Source organism: Crocodylus siamensis, chromosome 8 (genome assembly GCF_052110815.1).
Source record: "Crocodylus siamensis isolate JL-2025a chromosome 8, ASM5211081v1, whole genome shotgun sequence".
NCBI lineage: Eukaryota > Metazoa > Chordata > Crocodylia > Crocodylidae > Crocodylus > Crocodylus siamensis.
This window is the reverse complement of record NC_143402.1, coordinates 68,532,373-68,553,819: the sequence shown is the minus strand read 5'-3', so window position 1 is coordinate 68,553,819 and position 21,447 is coordinate 68,532,373. Positions and strand designations below refer to the sequence as shown.

General features: G+C 51.7%; 1 protein-coding gene across 3 annotated transcripts; it reads right to left on the bottom strand.

Moving 5' to 3' along the window:
* Nucleotides 1-11,223: 11,223 nt before the first annotated feature.
* Nucleotides 11,224-16,330, bottom strand: LOC149858979 (CMRF35-like molecule 2). Of its 3 annotated transcripts, none has more exons than XM_090059995.1 (5): nucleotides 16,184-16,330; nucleotides 15,669-16,025; nucleotides 14,109-14,244; nucleotides 12,389-12,511; nucleotides 11,224-11,583 (listed from the first exon to the last, which is right to left on the bottom strand). In XM_090059995.1, the coding sequence occupies exons 1-5, from the start codon at nucleotides 16,221-16,223 to the stop codon at nucleotides 11,427-11,429; spliced, it is 813 nt and encodes a 270-aa protein (XP_089916121.1). In that variant the 5' UTR covers nucleotides 16,224-16,330; the 3' UTR covers nucleotides 11,224-11,426. The 3 variants fall into 3 exon arrangements, with proteins under 3 accessions (XP_089916121.1, XP_089916122.1, XP_089916123.1); XM_090059996.1 differs by having other exon boundaries at nucleotides 11,445-12,300; XM_090059997.1 differs by having other exon boundaries at nucleotides 11,445-11,606.
* Nucleotides 16,331-21,447: the final 5,117 nt, after the last annotated feature.

Below are 21,447 nucleotides of genomic sequence, written 5' to 3'. Positions count from 1 at the left end.
AACTTTCTAAGGTTAAATCTCATAGTCTAAGCTTCAGTTTGATATGGTCCACACAGTATGAATTATGGTACGGCTGCCCAAATGCCAGATTAAGTTTAGGTATGTTGGATCACACACAGCCAGGCAGTAGCTTCATGGCTGGATCGGATCTCTCTTCAATCTTCATGCAATCCAGAGTGGATTCAGGCTAATAAGCATGCTTTCCCTAGAAAACATCTATCTGTACTGATGTATTTATCAGCAACAAGACAGTCCTGATGGTAAGAGAGCTGAGAAATCTGAATCCCCCACCCCAAATGATCTTAAAAGAAATGAGCTGTCATACCACTGCAGGGTTTGGAAACCTGTGATCACCCTTTCACAGTGCTAATGTCTGGAGATGTCTGCAGTTCTGCCAGACGGGAACCGCACCGTGAACTTCCCCTATTGCGCTGTCTCTACCAATGCCATAACCAGACAAACCCTTGTAAGAGAAGACCTGTTGCATTATATCAGATTCAAAGACAACACGTATTTTCCTTCAAATGCCTCTCATTCATAGTAACGTATCACCCAATCTGTAAGACAGAGGATCCAAGCCTGAACTTGTACGAGCAAAACACATCTTCCCACCCCCAGCCTATTTTCTTTGAAAACCTAGAATAAATTTCCGAGGAATCATAGTGTAGGAATCTATTGACATGACGACTCGGTGTCCAGTGGCCTGTAGATAGGGGGAAGAAAATTTGGAAAATGTGACCGAATAAAGTCAATTAAGTTCCACAAAAACACGAGATCTGCCAAAGGAAGCAAAGTGGCCAAAGGATTCAGCAACTCAAACTCAAGATTGTGTGTAAAACTGGCAAAAAAGAAAAAGTACAAAATTCTGGAGCTGCCCTGAAGCAAGTGCAGAAGGGAAACATCTGCATCCCACAAAAGGACTCGGGACAATGAGGATTTCCTCACTTGTGGTTTGGATTCTTCTTCCAGGTGAGATAATTTTGGTTTCTTTGTCAATCAGTGCAAAGTTATGAGGCTGGCAGAGATGATATGCCCTCAAGGTGGAGCCGGGAGAAAGCCCCAAATTCATCCCGAAGTGATGAAACGCTTCAACCTCCGGAGTGAATCAGCAGTAGCGGAGGACAAGAATTGCTGCTGCTCCATTGACAGCTGCCTGTCCAGGCAGCACGTTCGCTTTCTTACAACAGTTTTTCCATGTATAATAGCGTAGCTAATATCTGCTGTGCTGCAGCTTGTGTTTTCTGGATGAAGGCGGTGTATTTATGGCGGGTAAGGAAAAGCAGGATGCGACCGATTCAAACAACTCCCTTCATTTTGCTGTACATGCGCAGAAAGAGGGCCTAGTGCTCCATTGCTCAGAGTATCTGACTACCCCGACTGATCTGGATGGTCATCTACAATAGGGAAATTCACTGGATAAGTGTCCAAAAAGGCTCAAAGCCCAAACTCTCTGAAACTAAACTCAACACTAGGTGGAGAGCGAGCCTTGGACTTTTCGCAGAAAAGGGAACGGGGTGAGGAAGCCGAGCGCGAGCACGGAGAACGCATTACTGACAGCCCTTTGCTATGACAGGTGCTTCCCACTGCTCCCAGACCCACAGCGCACCGCATCCCTACACGCCTTGCTGGCTTTTGGAGCTGCCCCAGCATGCTGGAGGTGAGCATTTCCTGAGGGCAGAGCTGTGCTCGAGCCAAGTGCCCTGGTAGCTGTGAGACCACAGCTGGCTGCACGTCGAGGCACCGCATTTCAGCACGACCCAACCAGTGGCACTGGGGACAAAACCCGGAGACCCCAAAGCCGGCGCGTACTCTGCACCCCGTGCTGCCTGGCCCTCTCCACGTGGCTCCTGGGGGCATTCAGCCTCGCTGGCTGAGCTACCGGGGGCACTTGGATCATCACAGCTCCTCAGCATCCAACGCTGGGCCTTTCACCTTAGTAGTAAGGGTCTGTCTTCTCCACAGAGTTTGACAGCCACCTCCCCCCACCTCGTGACTTTGTCCTTCTTGCCACCTAGCGAGAGCACGAGCACAGGGTCCTCTCCGAGGCACCCGCACCCCCGGCAAGGAGACTGCAAGGAGGTGGGCTTGAGGAGGAAGCACCCACGCTCCCCTGCAGCCCTGCTTTCTTCCCTTGCCAGCTCCCGCCCTAGCGGCGAGTGTCCGAGCTGCTCTTGCTCTCAGGCTAGGGACAGACCTTACACCCAAACCGGTTTAAGGGATCAGAAACTGGTTTCAACCTGGAACACAACGGACACTCAGTGCGCAGAAACCCATTGGAAAACGGCTGAAACCAGTTCGAGAGAAACCTGGTTGAAGGTGGCACGCTCGGGCGATTTGTGTGTCCCTACTGGCTTTGGCATCTTTTTGGAGTCACAATCCTAAACACCTGCTAATAACGTTCAATCCGATTTGGCTCAAACTGGTTTATGTCCCAGACCCAGCTGACACTGGGACAATTTCACAGGAATATCTGAAGCCACACACCACAGACTCAGACCTCTGCAGAAAAATCCCTTGATCAGTGCCTGGCATTACAGGGGAGAGGCTCAAATAGGGAAAAGCTTGTGGGGAACCAATTGCCAGCCAGCAAAGCTGTGTGAGAAGTGAAAGAAGTGAAGAAATCGCTTCCTTCCCTGCAGGTTTGCACCAGTAACGCAAGCCCAGACCAGACCCCTGCTCCCCTAAGGTGCGGGGCGCATTTTCCTCTTGACAGTAAGCACGCGTCCCCTCCTCTTTTGCAGACTGCTGGGCAGCGACAGCCCCACGCGAGCGAGCCGCCACTTGGGTGGATCAGTGTCTGTCGGGTGCAGCGACGAGAGCGGCTGCCCGACCTCCCCCAGGCTCTGGTGCAGGGCAGGCTTCCTGCAGCGCTTCAACGGGCACATCATCGAAACTGCGGGGTCGGAGGCCACCGTGCAGCAGGACAGTCTCCACCAAGGACAGTCACTCCCTGCACACGTTCACCGTGACCCTGGAGGACCTCACCACGGGAGACGCAGGGTTTTAGCGCTGTGGGCTAGTGCAGACGCTGCTGCCTGATCCCAGGCGCTTTTCTGAACTGATTGTGTCCCCAGGGAAATCCTTGACCCTTTTTCGCCTTTTTGATATGAAAATCGCGGTTCGTTTCTTTGGAGGATCGCGAATAATAATTCCTCAGGCACACATTGTTAGTAACACGAAGGATATATTTGCAAATAGGGTCAGAGTGAAGACAAAAGACCACTCTGCCCCCGAGGAAAACTCTCAGCTGGGTTTTATCCCTTCCCTCCTGGGCACGTGTGCAGAAGCAGGAACTCTTACAACTCATTTCCGGTTCATACAAACATACATGAAATGACGTCACGTCATCCGTCGCATGTGCATTATAATTAACTACTTAAGTATGCGGGGCGGATAGGCATATATGTGTTAGAAATATTATTGAAAATGCATTATCAATAGTGTTGTTAGAACAGCACAGCTGTCAGCTCTCCCTGGTGGGAGGGGGAGGTTGGAGGAGAAGCTACTAAGGGCTCTTTGTATTAAGGTATCACTCTCTCTTTGTTCTGCAAATTTACTATCTCTTTGTTACAGTAAAGCATATACTCCTTAGCGTTCTCATGCAGATAAGAGTAAATTACAATTTTTAATGGTCCTGTCCTTGAAGGCAGAGAAGGTTTGAACTTTTTGTAACCTAAAGTACTTTCTAAGCAGGCGCAATTAGCTAATGCATATAAGCCTATCCGCCCCGCATACTTAAGTAGTTAATTATAATGCACATGCGACGGATGACGTGACGTCATTTCATATATGTTTGTATGAACCGGAAATGAGATGTAAGAGTTCCTGCTTCTGCACACGTGCTCAGGAGAGAGGGGATAAAGCCTGCTGAAAAGTGTTCCCTGGGGGCAGAGGGTGGTCTTTTGTCTTCACTCTGACCCTATTTGCAAATATATACCTTTTGTGTTACTAATGGAGTGTGTCTGTGACTGAGAGTTCTTCGCCTCCTGAGAAACGAACCATAGCAATTTCTGCAACATATGCATTAGCTAATTACGCATGCTTAGAAAGCTCTCCAGGTTTCCAAAAGTTCAAACCCCTCTCTCCTCCAAGGACACAGCCAATTAAATCACAGTTTCTGTAATCTACAAGAGTAGAGGCAGAGGAGTTTGAAGGTATGTGTGATTTAGTGTTACAAAGAGATAGTAAATTAGCGAGATGTCCTTGGTGGTGTTTCTGCTTATCAGGTACGAGATACAAACTGTGCAGTTCTAACAACACTCTATTTATTATACATTTTTAATAATATTTCTAACATTTTTTGGATGAGAAGAAGAGAATCAGGGCTTGGGGAGCAGTGGGCAGAGGAGGATGGTGAACGCATTCCCTAGCAATCAATGCTTGAATTAACCCAGGAGATCAGGGCCTAGGGAAGCCTGCGTTAAGTGAGCTACGGCCTGGTCGTTACAAGAGCGAGCGCCAGGTGAGCACAGGAGCTTGCATGAGATTGCACCCCAGTGGGTATCAGAGGAGAGGAGGAGATTTGGATGCATGGGGGGATGCCCAGATTATAAAGGGCTCCTCTAATCTAGCTATGAAGGGCTAAGTACGCCAGCCCCCTTGCCACAGCATCAAGTCACTTTACCTTGCAATGAGCCTCCCCGTCTTCCTAAACCTGCCTCCAGCCCTCTCCACCCACCCCACAGGCAACAACCCTGGGAATCTTTCACAAACAGCCCCAGGCCCCCTTTATACACCACGCCTGGGGGTCCCCTGGCCTCTCCCGGGACTGCAACTCCCAGACTTCTCGGAGAACTCAATATGCCACCACGCCTGCCCTTAAAGAAGGCAAGCTTCGTCTCTGCAGGGGGATGCCTTGCCACAAAGAAAGCGCTGATCTTCATATTACGTGTGTTTGGTTGCAGCATGGGGAGCATGCAGTTGTAGATGTTTTCAGAGGAAGTCTGTCGAAAGTTGCTAACCCACCGTTACACTTCGGACAAAGTTACCTGAGCTTCTGCGCGCCCGAGGGCACAGAGCACCCCAGAGTTGCTGGAGCGGGAAGTCGTAGGGGACGAGACGAGAGCAGGGAAGTTGGCTGGCGCTGAGTGGGGTGAGGCTTTGACAGCTCAAGCTTGATGTGAAAATGGGAACGCAGCTGCTTCTTCCTGTTTGCCTGGTGTTTGGGAGGATAGTAGGGTGGAAGGGATCTGCCCCCCTAGGACAATCCCTTGCTTCATCACACTCATCCCGTTACCTGCCTGCGGCTGATGAAGAAGGAGAGAGCTCTTCTGTTCAAAGAGAAAAGCTGGCTGCTGTGCAGGGGGTAATTTCAAACCAATATTGAAACTGCCTGAGAGGCCCCTGAAAGGACAGCACTGAGCACTCCCCTGTATGAAAGGTGTGGGTACAGCTCCAGCCACGGCCAGTCATTTGTTGCACTCGTTAGCATCCTGCCTTCACTTAGTAAGTTCTGGGAAGGCTCCATCAAAGTCTGCCAGGGCATTTCCTTCAAAATGCCTCCATCCCCATACAAAGCCTTTCTGTTCCTTCTGGTCGTGTCTGGCAGGCCCCTTAAGCAGGGGTTTGCAACCTCCTGGTGGGTGCCCCTCCTGGACTGCACCCGCTGGACTTGTGGGGGGGCCTGGGGTTACTGCCAGCGAATGCAGTGTCTTCCCCACACGCAGCGAACCAGTGCCCAGCACAGACCCCCAAACATTGTAAGTCTCAGAGGGGGAGTCGCTCCGGCTGCGGTCACGGGCCAGGTCTAAGCTGCCTCCGCCGCTCCAGCCACCCCTCCGGCGTTTCTCCTGCATCTCGGTCCCTCCTTGCAGTGAACACTACACGTGGTCCCTGTTCCCCTTCAACCAGTTACAGTCCAGGCGATCTGTCTGGTCCTGAGATCCAGGTCCTTGTTAGAAATATTATTAAAAATGCATTATCAATAAGTCTTGTTAAAACAGCGCAGCTGTCAGCCCTCCCTGGTGAGAGAACTGGGAGAGCTACTAAGAGCTCTTTGTATTAAGGTATCACTCTCTCTTTGTTTTGCAAAGTTACTATCTCTTTGTTACAGTAAAGCATATACTCCTCAGCTTTTCTCATGCAGATAAGAGTAAATTGCAATTCTAGCCTTGAAGCAAGGAAAATTCAAACTCTTGTAACCTCAGATACTTTCTACCCATGCGCAATGAATTAATACATATAAGCCTATCCGCCCCGCATACTTAAGTAGTTAATTATAATACACATGCGACGTATGATTTGATGTATTCACATACATGTTTGTATGAATCAGAAATGAGTTGTAAAAGTTCCTCCTTCTGCACACGTGGTCAGGAGAGAGGGGATAAAGCCAGCTGGGCAGCTTCCCTCAGGGGCAGCAGAGTGTTTGATCTTTTGTCTCTCTCTCTGACCCTATTTGCAAATATATACCTTTTGTGTTGCTAATAGAGTGTGTCTGTGGCTGAAGGTTTTTTTTCGCCTCCCGAGAAACAAACCGCGATTTTTACATCATCCTCACTGAAGCCTGCTCTGTGTTTTGTCACAGCCCAAAACATCCACATGACCAGCACTGCACCTGGTCCTGGTGGCCCCGGACGAACTTTTGGTATCGGGCCCCCCTTCACCAGAGATAATGATAATAATAATCAGACAATGGCGGGGGGGGGAATACCATTTTGGGGCCCGCTTTCTGTCTGGGCCTGGGGCGGCTGCCTGCGTCCAGCCCCGCAAGTAACCATCACATTGGCTGAGGTGTGAAGAAGCTGGAGGTGAGCTCGGAGGAGAGATCCCACGGGTTCCCCAGAGAAGCCAAGTGCATGCCTGTGCCTGCAGACGAGCCAGCACTGTTTTCCCTACGAAGAACATGGAGCCGTGGAGGGGGTGGACTCATCTGCAGGGAAAGGGATCTCCTGTGGCAGGGAGCCCTGGGCACGGGTCCGTAGGGATCCCCAGGAATCCAGCCTCCTCTGCTTCCAGACGTCGGTATTCCCTGCACCTGTGGCAGGTGTTGGGCTCGGCTGGCGAGTCCCCCCGGGTGGGACGATGCTGGGGCCGGTGTCCCCCTCCCCTGCAAAGAGACATGTTGTTCCCATGTTCTGCCTCTGATGCAGCAGAGAGGGAATGTTTTTGGGGAGAGACCTGGTCTTCTCAGCGGGGCTTTACCGTGCGTTCGATTCTTCTGATGCAGATCCCAGCCCACCGATATCCATTTCCTGCTCCTGGTCGGCCTGAAAGTCACCACCTTCCTGTGCACGGCCTGCGCAGTGGTCTGGGTGAGCAGGCGCTACAGAAGGAGAGTTAGGGAGACAGCACAGGACAGACAGGTTGAGAGCCTCCAACTTTCTCACGAGGGTGCGACACATTCAGTCTAACTATGCTCAGCCTTCCCCCTGTGCAGCCAGATGTTTGTGTGAATGGGGACATCCCGGTCTATGGCCTCGATCAGAAACTCGGCTAACTGCAGAAGGGAGCGGGCGTGCGTCGTGATGGCTATGGGCAAGAAGCTATTCAGCAACAAGAGCTTCCCATCCGGTAGCAAGCAGTTATTTTGTTTGCCGTCACAGCCTCCACCCCAGCTCAGGACTGGACTGGCACCAGCAAAGGAGGCTGCAGCTGCCTGTGCATTCACAGCCCTGCATCAATGCCTCCAGGGGCCACTCAGCACCGCTGAAGGTTTCAGTGTATTCAAGCACTACTTCAGAAGGACAAGACTAACCTCACCTTGCAAGGGGAAAGGATGAACCCTGGGAACTGCAGAAAACACAAGGTCGCAGGATTTACTGGGAAAGAGATTCCTTCCTTTCCAGCAGTTTGATTTCACATCTTCCCAGCGGTATTGTACCTCTTTCTCCCCTAAATTACACTCCTGAGAATGAATGAGGCATGCCAGAGACACAGGGCTGCGCAAAGGAGCCACCACCAGTGGTGAGGGATCAGCTCATCACCAATTACTTAATGTGTCTTCAATAAAGCTCCCTCCTCTCATCCTCCAGGGACAGAAGTTCTTGGAGGGCTCGATGTGTGTTTGTCTGTCTGTCTGCAGATAGGTATCTAATCCTTTACACTGACTGATACCAGGGAGAAAAATCCCTGTGGGCAAATTGCACTAGTTTGACAATTCACAGCTTTGCAAGTGTACCAAAGAGCCATGCAAAAATCTAGAACTCTTGTGACTGGTTCAGAAATGATACCTTTTATTAGACCAACTAGGAAATTGCCAAAAAAATGATCTTTTTCTGCAAGATTTTGGGCTCAAACACCCTTCATCAGACTCTGGGAATATTAAAGATGGTAAAAAGTCCCCATAGGTAGGAAAACTTCATTTTTACGCAGAGGAAGCTGGAGATGGAAATCTGTCCCTCGGAGTCCATGACAGCGTCTTTGTGTGAGTTGTTCTGAGTTGTTGTGTGTTGTGTAGATCAGGTACGATTCCTTCCCTGGAGGTGTCTGATGGCAAGCAGCGAGGTTAGAAATCTTTCGTGTTGTTCTGCAATGAAGTTTAAAATCCAAAATCAGCTAAAATGTGGCATCTTCCATGCTTCAGGAATGTACATGGTGTGTGAGCTCGATGCCGAATTATATAAGGACTGAATTAAGCACAGGCTCAGACCTGTTCAATTTAAAACTTTTATTGTTTCACAAAGTCATAAACTAAAGGAGGTCTGTTGGTTCACGAGGTTCCCAAATCAAGCCCTTGCTCTCTACCCCGGAGGCTAGGTGCGGCTGCCTGATTCAGTAGTCTCAGAACTGGTCAACAGCTCATTTAAAAGGAGTCCCTTATCTTTTTTTAGGCAAAAGATACAAAACTGTCCCCATGGTGGAAGTGAGGCATCTAACATAACTTTACTATTAGTTATATATGATAACACTTATACATATGCATTTCTAATTCTTACTTCTATTGGTTATTTAGTTAACTTAGCTATATTATAATATCAGGTGATACGCTTTGTATTATAATCATTACGCTTCTTATGTTGATTCTTAATGACCTTTATATTTCTTATGCTAATTTTCTATAACCTAAATACATTATTCATCTATATGTTTTGCTGGTTTTTGCAGGGTTAAAATGTCAAAACTGACATAATATGTGGTTGGTTTTTTGTCATTCCGGTTTAGCCATGCAGTTTCCTATTCTTAACAATGTAAGCGGCATGTCTGCTATTTTTATCATTGTTCAAAGGTCAGAAGTTCAGTATTTTCATCTAAGGGTCAGAAAGTGATTACCAGAATGTCAATCGCTGACTCCTCAACCTCCTTGAAGCATTCTGGGAGTTTTAGTGCATTGTTTCTAATGCTAGGCCTTGCTTAGCATAAGCACTCTCTCACACATGGTAGCCGTGTTTCATAGATTGCATAGACATCAGGGCTGGAAGGGACCTCGGGAGATCATCGAGTCCAGCCCCCTGCCCAAAGGGCAGGAAGTCAGCCGGGGTCATAGGTTCCCAGCAAGATAAGCATCCAATTTGCTCTTGAAGGTGTTCAATGTAGGTGCTTGAACCACCTGTGTTGGCAGGCTGTTCCAGACCTTGGGGGCTCGGACAGTAAAGAAATTGTTCCTTATCTCCAGCCTGAAATGGTTTCGCAGTAGTTTATGGCCATGAAATTGAAACAATCTTTGGGAACCATCAAATTGGTTTTATTCTACCCCTGGTTATATACACTGCACAAAATGAGATTTTGCGGTCCAGTCCAGAGCCGATGTGTAAGAGCTGCGACGCTAGTTACTTGGCAGTGCTGGGAGGAGGTGGATGCTACACCAGCTTTCCCGATTTAGCACCGCTGAGGCTGATCTCAGGAATGGACTGGCTTGTACTCGCATTCAGCATAAAGAACAATCACCAGTGCCCCGGGAGATGCTTGTTCTATGCAACTTGGGTCGCCTTCACACTGATTAGTCACCCTTCTGGCTTGCCTATGGGCAACGTATTGTGAGTGACTGCTAGGGCAGCTGTTCACCAAGTGAAAGACTCATTCCAGCTGAGCCAGGTACTTTGCAGTGCAAAGGAAAGGAGCAGTTTGAATGAGCATCAAAGAGGCGAGCATGAAATGCAAAGGTAGTAAACAGCCTCTAGCCCCGTGTTCAGCAGCTCCTTTCTAATAATACAAAATATCCAGCCGTGTCGGGGAAGACCCTCATTGTTCTGCTTGTCTCCCTGGCCTGGGGATATTAATTGTAGTGAATCCCTTTTTGTGTCTTGAACATTGCCCTCCTTTCCTTTGGTCTCCAGGCAGGACTGAGGATCGTTTCTACTGCAGGATTTCTAGTGAGCCCCCGAGACTGACTCGCCCTACTGAAACTGGAAGGTGCCTGGTATTTTAGTTGCCGAAGGTTTCTCTTCCTCAGAGCTTTGCAGCTGCCTGGGTTTGGCTTGTGTGTAACTCTTTCCTGTATTTTGTAAGGAAAAAACAATATACATATTTGCAGTGTGGGGGGTAACAGATGTGATAGAGAGCAATGGAAAATGGAGCTTGAAACAGTAGGGTTATCTGTTTCTGATATCTGCAGTGCAAAGTTTAACTTTGAATCACCCTCATGCCTACATGGCAGCATAAATCAAGACAGGGAAGCATCCTATCCCTGCACAAAACAGACTCCAGGGAATGCAAATAGCAGCAACTTTTCTACGAGAGCCCCGTTCACCACTGGAAGGTGGTACAGGGTCCAGGCCGCACGTGGCCATAAGCTCATAGGTGCAGGGTGGTGCTTGTTTCCCCAGCATCCAGCACCATGGAGCCCTGGTCATGGCCTATAGGAAGTGATGGTGATGGTATATCTGACATGGGAACACTTTAATGCTCACATTCTCACCCACGCAGCATTACATTTGAATATTCAGATGGAGCGGGGGCATTTCATGAAACAGGGAGACAAGTTCTCGTCACCATTACGTGGGCCAGGGCTGGTCCAACAGAGGACCTTGACGTGCCGGTCCCCTCTTGACTCCCGGTGTAGACATGTGCAGTTTCGGGGATGCCAGAGGAGTTGCATTTTACTCCACCAAAGCAAGGAGCCTGGCTCTTTCTTCTCTGGCCTGCCCTTTCCTATAACAACTTCTTCATTTCAGGACATACATTCCTATATTCCACTAGCGTTATGAACAGACAGACACTCAGCTCCTGCCACGGGAACGCGGGAAGCAGTTGTCAGCGCAAAAGACCTTTTTATTCACGTTTACATTTGAAAAGTAACTGGGGAGACCACTTGCTTTAGACACAATGTAAACAGGCCTCTTCTGTGCCATCTTTAACGGGAGGCATGCCCACGGGCTCAGGTCAGAGGACAGCCACAGATAAACGACAGGAAAGCAGTGGCAGTGAGTGCAAGCCGAGTCAGAGGAGCCATCGTCCAACACCAGAAAGAATGAGTTCCTCCCTCCGGTCACTTGTCTGTAGGCGGAGGTTTCCTTGCTGCCCCCAGCTCGGCGATGGAGAAGGCATGTTCACAAGGCTCGTTGTAGGCAGGGGCCGAATGCCTCCTTGAGACGTCTTGGGAAGCCTTCAGCAGTGGAGGCTCTGGGTGCAGGCAGCGAGGGCTCTGGGGCAGGGGCACACGCTGCAGCGCTGTGGGCTGCATCCCTTTTCCAACCCCTTCCTCCCCTGAGAACAAGGCAGTTCACAAGCTGCAACAAAGACCGGGAAGTGCTCGGGACTGGATGCAGAGCACCTCACGCTTACTGCATTTGCCCATGCCTCTCACGCCATGAATCTGCTCCTGAATACATTTCTGTGGCTTCGGGATCAGGCATTTATGAGGTCTGAGGCCCTGTGCCACATGCGCACACGTCAGCCATTCCTGCCACTTCAAGCTGAAACGCTCCTTTGTGCTGCTCTCGCGTCTCTGGGTGACCTGAGCCTATAAGGAGCTGGAGCCCCAGCTCTGAGCGGCCCTGGGAGCCGGGGGTTGTGGGTCGTGTGATGGCAGGCTGGAAATAAGTCCTATTGTGAAAGGAAGCCCTTCATTCTGGGAGAGAGCAAGGCTGCTGGGCAGCTTTCCACTGGGGTTGGACTCGGGCTCTGGGAAGGGAGCCGAAAGGAGCATGGCTTGCATGGAAAACCTTTGGAGGAGGAGTGGAGGGCCAGGCTGGGGAACAGAGATGGGGCTGTCTGGGGCTGGGGCCATTCCAAGCGTTTGGGGCTTACGCCAGGACGAGGGAGTGGCATCCCTGATACAAGGGTGAAGGGTTAATGCTCTCAGTCCACAGCATTGCTGGGACGCTACAGACCTGACCTCCTACATAGCCCACGTGGCTTCACATCACCTAGCAATTCCTGCAGCAATCCCAATAGCTTCAGGCTGCAACAGACTGGGTCTTTCTAAAGAGAACAATACAGACGTGGGACGAAGAGTAGTGCACGGCTGGTAATAGCCAGGGGAGTGGGAATGTGGGTGTGAAGCTCTCACCGCATCTCTCTGGAGTTCCTCTGGTCCCATATGATCCGCTTGATTGCAGCACAGGCCAGGCACAGGACGATGGGGACTTTCAAGAGGACCAGGAGCAGGATATAAGAGTGGCTGGGATGGAAACTGTGCAGGAGAAACAAGAGGGCATGTAGCTTATACAGCTCCGGGGAGGAGGCCAGGACCATCAACAAAACACAGGTGGCCCTGGAAGTATGTGGAAAGCCTTGTTACAGAGGAGAGGGACACCAGGGGCCCTGCACTCCTGCACGGACCGCCCGTTGTCTGACTAAAAGGCATGGGTAGAGCCAGCTGATTCCCTGACCTCTCAGACAGGACCTCACAGCTGTGTCTGCATTTCATTTCTTGCCACCCGACCTCCCACAAACCTTTATTCTCACTGAAGGGGGAAGAGCAGATGTGTGTGGTGGTGGTGGTGGTGGTTTTTAATGGTTTTGCAGCTTTAAATGTTTATCTCCAATATTCAGTGGTGGTGAAACTGGAGAGGCCCCCGTGGTCTGTCCCCCCTAGCAGGGTCACATGCAGCTTCAGACTTTGTTCATGGATGTGACTGTGGGGATCCAGGCTGTGACTTGTCTGCAAGTCTGGTTCCAGTAACGTAATTTGAGTCAAGGGTTTTAAAGCCTGTCAAGAGAGTCACCATGAGCATTAACACTAGGACAGACCAATGGCATTCAGTACTTGGACCAGTGCTTTTCAACATGTTCATCAGCAATTTGGATTCGGGTCTTAAAAGTGAACTAGCAAAGCATGCTGATGCCACCAAACTGGGGGTTTTCTTTCCTCTTTCAAGCCCCGCAAAGCTCAGACAGCAAGTAAAACCATATAATAATGTGTGGAAGGGCCCTTAGTCGCATGTGTAACTACTGCATGGGCCACAGTCTAACTGACTGGAAGGAAAAATGAAACCTGCTGTTTTTCTTTCTCTTTCAAGCCCCGCAAAGCTCAGACAGCAAGTGAAACCACTGTAGAAAAGGTAACATGCTTTCTGTATTTCTTAAGTTTTACATATAGAGGGTCTAAATATTGCAGCCTGCCTCTACTCTCAGCTTATTCTGCACCAGTTCGTCTTCCCCTCCATGTTGGCAATGGTTCGCAAAGATGAGACTATAGATGTCCACAAGAACAGTCCTGTGAAGCAAGTCCTTAGTAGTGGGGCAACAAGTAGAGAAAACGGACAGTAAGGCTGGGAAAGGAAAGAGGAAGAAGGCAACTCGTGGCTGGGTTCAGTCACTTGTTTCTTCTGCAGGCGTGTGGGTTGCAGCAATGTAAGTCCTAGCTGAACTAAGCACACACCCTGGAGCATGGAAGCAGTCCCACTGAGCTCCTGGGAAGGGACAGAGATCGCTGTCACAGCGAGAAATAACTTGCTCCGACCTTCAGTCCAGGTGCCATGACTCTTCCCTGGGGTTTAGCTCCTCCACAACCACATCCTAGCTCTCGCTTGTTTTTCAAGGAATGCAGGGCAGGTAGCTGAGAGCTGACAGAGAGCATGGCAGGTCTTCGTCATGAGCTTTTACAGATCAGAGCTGTCATGTAGAGAGGCAGAACTGAGCTGTGATTATTTTCTCTGGGCATGGTGGGCAGTAGGATGCTGGCCTGTCAAGGCATTGCCTGGGGTCCAGAAACCCAGGCTCAGCCATTGCTTCCAGGGAAAGAAGCGCCCATAAAGCCCTGAACTGGGGGTGCTGCCGGCACTCACCTCTGTGTGGCTGACTCGGTGCTGGATTCGCCCTGCCAAGTAACTTTCCATGTAGAAGTCGATCCCGTGGAGGAAGTGGAAGCTGTGAACTCTGTTGCTGACGACGAACTGGGTGTTGAGCTGGAGGTAGGAAGAACTGCAGATAAAAAGAGAGATTTAGAAAGTCTTTCATCCTCTCCGGTGCAAAATGCTGCTGTGCTCAATGAGGCTTCAGCCTCGGGAAATACAAGGGAAGGCATCTCCCCGCTGCAGAAGCCCCCACATGCTGCTCCCACGGCACACATGAGCCAGGAGAGCCTGCCAGACCTCCCCAGTGCGGGCACGGCACGGGGCTGCCCGACACAGGCGGACACTGCCAGCCCACACTGCAGCGCCTGGCGTGGAGGCATGCCAAGGTGTGCCTGGGGGCAGGTGGGGGAGCCTCTGTACCTCATAAAGTGATGGGGATCCCCTGCTGGCCCCTGGTCCCAGGAAACTAGAGCAGTCTCTGCTTGAAGTGGCACCGGCAGTGCCCAGATCTGTAAGACTAAAGCTGACTTAAAGCTGCATTTCTTCCCCACCCCACCCCCAAGCAATGCGTCCTAGAAGCAGAGTGGAAAATGTCAGCCAGCCATTGCACCTGCAGCAACACAATCAGCCGGTTTTTCTCCTGCTCTTTTCTTTGCCCTCTTGCCTCTTTGCTGCTGTGGGGGACTAGCCAGAGAAGGTGACGGGGGAAGAAGAGAAAGGCTTGTGCTGATGAAAATACCCAGGATCTGCCAGGTTTTTAGAAGGTTTTTTCCTTCCTGCTGCTTAACCTGTTACTGGTGCACTGGGGGCTCTCTGAATCAGGATCTGAGTGAGGCAGAGCCATCCTGTCTGGGAAAGAAAGATGTTGCCTGTGGTAACTCCGCGCCCCTGTGCTACGGTCCCTGGTGGGGCAGCATCTGCAGGAGGCGTCCCTGGCGCAACAGGATGCAGGATGCCAGCTCTGTTGGCAGTGCCGCTTCCAGCAGTGATGTTGCTTTAGGACAGTGTGATCGATCATTCATTTGGCAGCTAAAGGGCAAGGCCAATGCATGCACAGTTCACTGTAGCCCACGTGGAAGGGCACAGAGGGGGGCCAGTCCCTGCACAACACTGAGCCACTCCTTGAAGCCACCAGGCCACTCTCCTCCAAGCATCTCCAGTCCTGAAAGCAGGGTGCTTAGCCCTGAGACCCCAAACCAGCCCTGACAACTCCTTCACCTCGCCACTCAGCCCATCGTCCTCACTGGGAATCCCCGGGAAGCAATGACAGCTCCACCCCCATCACACCGAGTGAGTTTGTGGGACCTCAGCACGAGCCAGTGAGTCCCAGATGCTGGACGGCACGCCGGCGGGATAGGGGCTGCCCGCGGCTGGGCTCACGCCCTCCATGAAGCATCCACAGCGCTCATGAGGTTGCCTGGCCGCTCCCCTGCGGTGCCCCACGGCCCATGAGAGGGGGATTCCCTGCGTGCATGAGAGAGGGGCACAGGATCCCAAGCCGCCGGGTACCCACACCCTTGTCATCACCTGGGACGCAGGGCAGGACATTACCTGGGGACACGATCACCTCCACAGCGTGTCTGGGATCAAGCTGTGACTTCCTCACCACCCCGCAGTGGTAGGTGCCGGCGTCCGCCTTGCTCAGGTGCTGCATGGTAACCGTGAGCACACGCAGGCTGTGGTTGTCCTGGAGGGAGACGCGGCCCTTTCGCACCTTGGTCTCCGACCCGTTGGTCTCCAGGATGAACTCCCCATTGAGACAGCGGAGAGAATATCCTTCTCTACACCAGAACTTCCCGTACCGCTCATAGCCCTTGTCGTACCCGCATGTCACGGTCACCGACCCACCTTCAGGGCCGGTCACCGTCTGGGGGCCTGTCACTGCCAGGCAACCTGGAGGACACAGAGCTACAAGGAGTCATTTTCATCCAGAGCAAGTATACAATCCCGCAAGCCCCTGGTAGCAGAAGCATCACCGGAGCCCCTGACGTGCGAGTCCAGAGGAGCAGGAGATGCGGAGAGCTCTGGGTTTCTCTTGGTCCGCACAGGGCACATTTTGGTCTTACCTGCAAAAGCCGTCCACGACAGGAGAAGGAAAATCCTCATTGCTCTGCTTCTCTCCACAGACCGGAGGGATACTGCTTCCAGCAGATTTTCTCTCCAGGAAGATCTTTTATTCTGTCTGTCTTTGAGGAACTGAGCCGCTGCCTCTGCTTCAGGTCTTTGTTGTGCAACTCTGAGGCTCGCTGATTAGTTCGTGTGATGTATGTGGCCCTGGTCTCTGTTGTCTGATTTCCTTGAGCGCTGGGCAAGGAGGGGAAGTGGCTTGTGCTTGTCGTGTGGTTGGTGATTTTTTGCTTTGTGAAGCAAACACAACACAACCTAGGGTCCAGTGGAAAAACGGCACGCTATCTCTGTTGATTTGCACCATGTACGGCTTCATTTAAACACACAACTGTCCCCAGTATTTTTTAAAGGTCCAGCCTTGGACACTTCTTGCGTCACTCCTTGCTGCCCTGTGAAGCGAGCCTGCCTTGCAGAAAACAGAGTGCTTGGAAAAAGGAACAGTAGCAAAACATGAATGGGCCAATACTGACCATACCTCAAGTTTTAACTCTGCCTGTGGTTACAGTTGAATATCTTAAAAGTTTTCTTTCTGGAGAATTGAGTTTTAGCAAAAAAGCAATTTATTCATGGGGAAACAAAAAAGGCTATGAGTTTTCTTCTAGGAAAATCAAAACAGAAAGTGGTCTCCTTGAATGGCCATTTCTAAGCAAAAGATTGCTAACTGGTACCTGGAAGTGGTGGCCTGGAAAGTGAAAGTGTTATGGAGCCCAGGCGTGTAATGTAGGCGGGGGGAGGAATTACTCAAGTCCAAGATCATGTTTTGCTACTGTTACGTTTTCTGCTTTTGTGCATAGTTTTCAGATTTGTGGTGGATACAGGAGGAAACCTGAGATCCTGCGCCTGCCTTTGTTTCGGGGTAATTTGCATCATCACAGATCGGCACAGGAGGTGAGAGGCTTCACACCAGCTCTGAACTGTCTGCCCCGAGGAGTTTTCCATCTATTGACTCCTCTGTGAAATCCTAGGAAATCTGAACTTTCATTTCTAGCCAGGAGAACTTTTACAATCTTTTCTCCCATGCCTGATGAAGGGTGTTTGTGCCTGAAAGCTTGCAATTAAATTTTTTTTTTGTGCAAAAATCGAGTTCAAATGAAACATATCATCTCTACTCTGAGACCTGATTTCCAGTGTCCAATGGAGAAATGTGGCCTGTAGGGTCTTGAAGAGTTGAGTTCTGCATCACCTCTGAAGCTACAAAAGTTATAGATAGTGTAACAAGAGGAGCCTTCCTGTGCAGCTGTGGTGCTGGTCCGGCTGTGAAGGCATCTGTATAATCACAGCCATTCCCCAAACACTCTGTAGCCTCAGCTGGACTTGTGGAAATTGGGTGCAGCTAAGCATAAGGATAGATCTAGATTTTTGCATGGCTCTTTGGTACACTTGCAAAGCTGTGAATTGTCAAACTAGCGCAATCTGCCCACAGGGATTTTTCTCCCTAGTATCAGTCAATGCAAAGGATTAGATACCTATCTGCAGACAGACAGACAAAAACACATCAAGCCCTCCAAGAACTTCTGTCCCTGGAGGATGAGAGGAGGGAGCTTTATTGAAGACACATTAAGTAATTGGTGATGAGCTGATCCCTCACCACTGGTGGTGGCTCCTTTGCGCAGCCCTGTGTCTCTGGCATGCCTCATTCATTCTCAGGAGTGTAATTTAGGGGAGAAAGAGGCACAATACCGCTGGGAAGATGTGAAATCAAACTGCTGGAAAGGAAGGAATCTCTTTCCCAGTAAATCCTGCGACCTTGTGTTTTCTGCAGTTCCCAGGGTTCATCCTTTCCCCTTGCAAGGTGAGGTTAGTCTTGTCCTTCTGAAGTAGTGCTTGAATACACTGAAACCTTCAGCGGTGCTGAGTGGCCCCTGGAGGCATTGATGCAGGGCTGTGAATGCACAGGCAGCTGCAGCCTCCTTTGCTGGTGCCAGTCCAGTCCTGAGCTGGGGTGGAGGCTGTGACGGCAAACAAAATAACTGCTTGCTACCGGATGGGAAGCTCTTGTTGCTGAATAGCTTCTTGCCCATAGCCATCACGACGCACGCCCGCTCCCTTCTGCAGTTAGCCGAGTTTCTGATCGAGGCCATAGACCGGGATGTCCCCATTCACACAAACATCTGGCTGCACAGGGGGAAGGCTGAGCATAGTTAGACTGAATGTGTCGCACCCTCGTGAGAAAGTTGGAGGCTCTCAACCTGTCTGTCCTGTGCTGTCTCCCTAACTCTCCTTCTGTAGCGCCTGCTCACCCAGACCACTGCGCAGGCCGTGCACAGGAAGGTGGTGACTTTCAGGCTGACCAGGAGCAGGAAATGGATATCGGTGGGCTGGGATCTGCATCAGAAGAATCGAACGCACGGTAAAGCCCCGCTGAGAAGACCAGGTCTCTCCCCAGAAACATTCCCTCTCTGCTGCATCAGATGCAGAACATGGGAACAACACGTCTCTTTGCAGGGGAGGGGGACACCGGCCCCAGCATCGTCCCACCCGGGGGGACTCGCCAGCCGAGCCCAACACCTGCCACAGGTGCAGGGAATACCGACGTCTGGAAGCAGAGGAGGCTGGATTCCTGGGGATCCCTACGGACCCCTGCCCAGGGCGCCCTGCCACAGGAGATCCCTTTCCCTACAGATGAGTCCACCCCCTCCACGGCTCCATGTTCTTCGTAGGGAAAACAGTGCTGGCTCGTCTGCAGGCACAGGCATGCACTTGGCTTCTCTGGGGAACCCGTGGGATCTCTCCTCCGAGCTCACCTCCAGCTTCTTCACACCTCAGCCAATGTGATGGTTACTTGCGGGGCTGGACGCAGGCAGCCGCCCCAGGCCCAGACAGAAAGGGGGCCCCAAAATGGTATTCCCCCCTCCCCCCCCGCCATGGTCTGATTATTATTATCATTATCTCTGGTGAAGGGGGGCCCAATACTAAAAGTTCGTCCGGGGCCACCAGGACCAGGTGCAGTGCTGGTCATGTGGATGTTTTGGGCTGTGACAAAACACAGAGCAGGCTTCAGTGAGGACCTGGATCTCAGGACCAGACACATCGCCTGGACTGTAACTGGTTGAAGAGGAACAGGGACCACGTGTAGTGTTCCCTGCAAGGAGGGACCGAGATGCAGGAGAAACGCCGGAGGGGTGGCTGGAGCGGCGGAGGCAGCTTAGACCTGGCCCGTGACCGCAGCCGGAGCGACTCCCCCTCTGAGACTCACAGTGTCTGGGGGTCTGTGCTGGGCACTGGATCGCTGCGTGTGGGGAAGACACTGCATTCGCTGGCAGTAACCCCAGGCTGCGCTGCGCCTACTGACTTCCCGCGCGGGGCTGCGGGAGGGACGCCTGCAAACAAGCACGGGGAGATCGGTCGTACACAAAGGACCTCCAGCCTGAGCTCCGGAGCTGGGTTTCCGGGGAGCGTAGACTCTCTGGCTGGACTGGGCTTGACTCTCACACAGTACTCAGGGATTTCACTCCGTGAACTAGTTCTGCTTCCTTTTTTGTGGCTCATGCCCTTTTCACGTACATGCAGGGGTGGCCAAGGGCAGGGGCGGAGGGGGAGAGCTGCCAGCTCCAGTGTATTAGGGCAGTGCTTCAGCTCATTCCACTCACTTCCACGGACTTCCTTCCTGTGTGGGGAAGGGCGGCCTAATGGTTAAAGCACTGCACTGCGGCTCAGCATCTCTGGCCTCAGGGTTTACGCTGCAGAAGTACTGAGTCACGCAGGTCCCATTCAAACCAGTCAGACACCTAAATCGCTGTCAGGAGCAAGGTCTCACTGCCTAGCTTTAAGGCAGGGGGTGCCAACGGGGGGTACTTGCACTCCTGGGGGTACTTGGGAAAGCCCCAGGGGGTGCGTGAAGGTGGCGCAGAGAAGTGGGGGTACTTGGGAAGTGCGCCACTTTGCATCTGGCCAGCCGTCAGCACCCACTCCCCACGCTTATCAGACTGGCCACGGGGGGGATCCCCCCGGCTTCTAGACCAGCCACTGGGCCCCCCCACAAGTCCAGGGGGTGCAGTCCAGGAGGGGCACCCACCAGGAGGTTGCAAACCCCTGCTTAAGGGGCCCGCCAGACACGACCACAAGGAACAGAAAGGCTTTGTATGGGGATGGAGGCATTTTGAAGGAAATGCCCTGGCAGACTTTGATGGAGCCTTCCCAGAACTTACTAACTGAAGGCAGGATGCTAACGAGTGCAACAAATGACTGGCTGTGGCTGGAGCTGTACCCACACCTTTCATACAGGGGAGTGCTCAGTGCTGTCCTTTCAGGGGCCTCTCAGGCAGTTTCAATATTGGTTTGAAATTACCCCCTTAACGGGCTGAGTGTGATGAAGCAAGGGATTGTCCTGGGGGGCAGATCCCTTCCACCCTACTATCCTCCCAAACGCCAGGCAAACAGGAAGAAGCAGCTGCGTTCCCATTTTCACATCGAGCTTGAGCTGACAAAGCCTCACCCCACTCAGCGCCAGCCAACTTCCCTGCTCTCGTCTCATCCCCTACGACTTCCCGCTCCAGCAACTCTGGGGTGCTCTGTGCCCTCGAGCGCAGAAGCTCAGGTAACTTTGTCCGAAGTGTAACGGTGGGTTAGCAACTTTCGACAGACTTCCTCTGAAAACACCTAAAACTGCATGCTCCCCATGCTGCAACCAAACACACGTAATATGAAGATCAGCGCTTTCTTTGTGGCAAGGCATCCCCCTGCAGAGACGAAGCTTGCCTTCTCCAAGGGCAGGCGTGGCGGCATACTGAGTTCTCCGAGGAGTCTGGGAGTTGCAGTCCCGGGAGAGGCCAGGGGCCCCCCAGGCGTGGTGTATATAAAGGGGGCCTGGGGCTGTTTGTGAAAGATTCCCAGGGTTGTTGCCTGTGGGGTGGGTGGGGAGGGCTGGAGGCAGGTTTAGGAAGACGGGGAGGCTCATTGCAAGGTAAAGTGACTGGATGCTGTGGCGAGGGGGCTGGCGTACTTAGCCCTCCATAGCTAGATTAGAGGAGCCCTTTATAATCTGGGCATCCCCCCATGCATCCAAATCTCCTCCTCTCCTCTGATACCCACTGGGGTGCAATCTCATGCAAGCTCCTGTGCTCACCTGGCGCTCGCTCTTGTAACGACCAGGCCGTAGCTCACTTAACGCAGGCTTCCCTAGGCCCTGATCTCCTGGGTTAATTCAAGCATTGATTGCTAGGGAATGCGTTCACCATCCTCCTCTGCCCACTGCTCCCCAAGC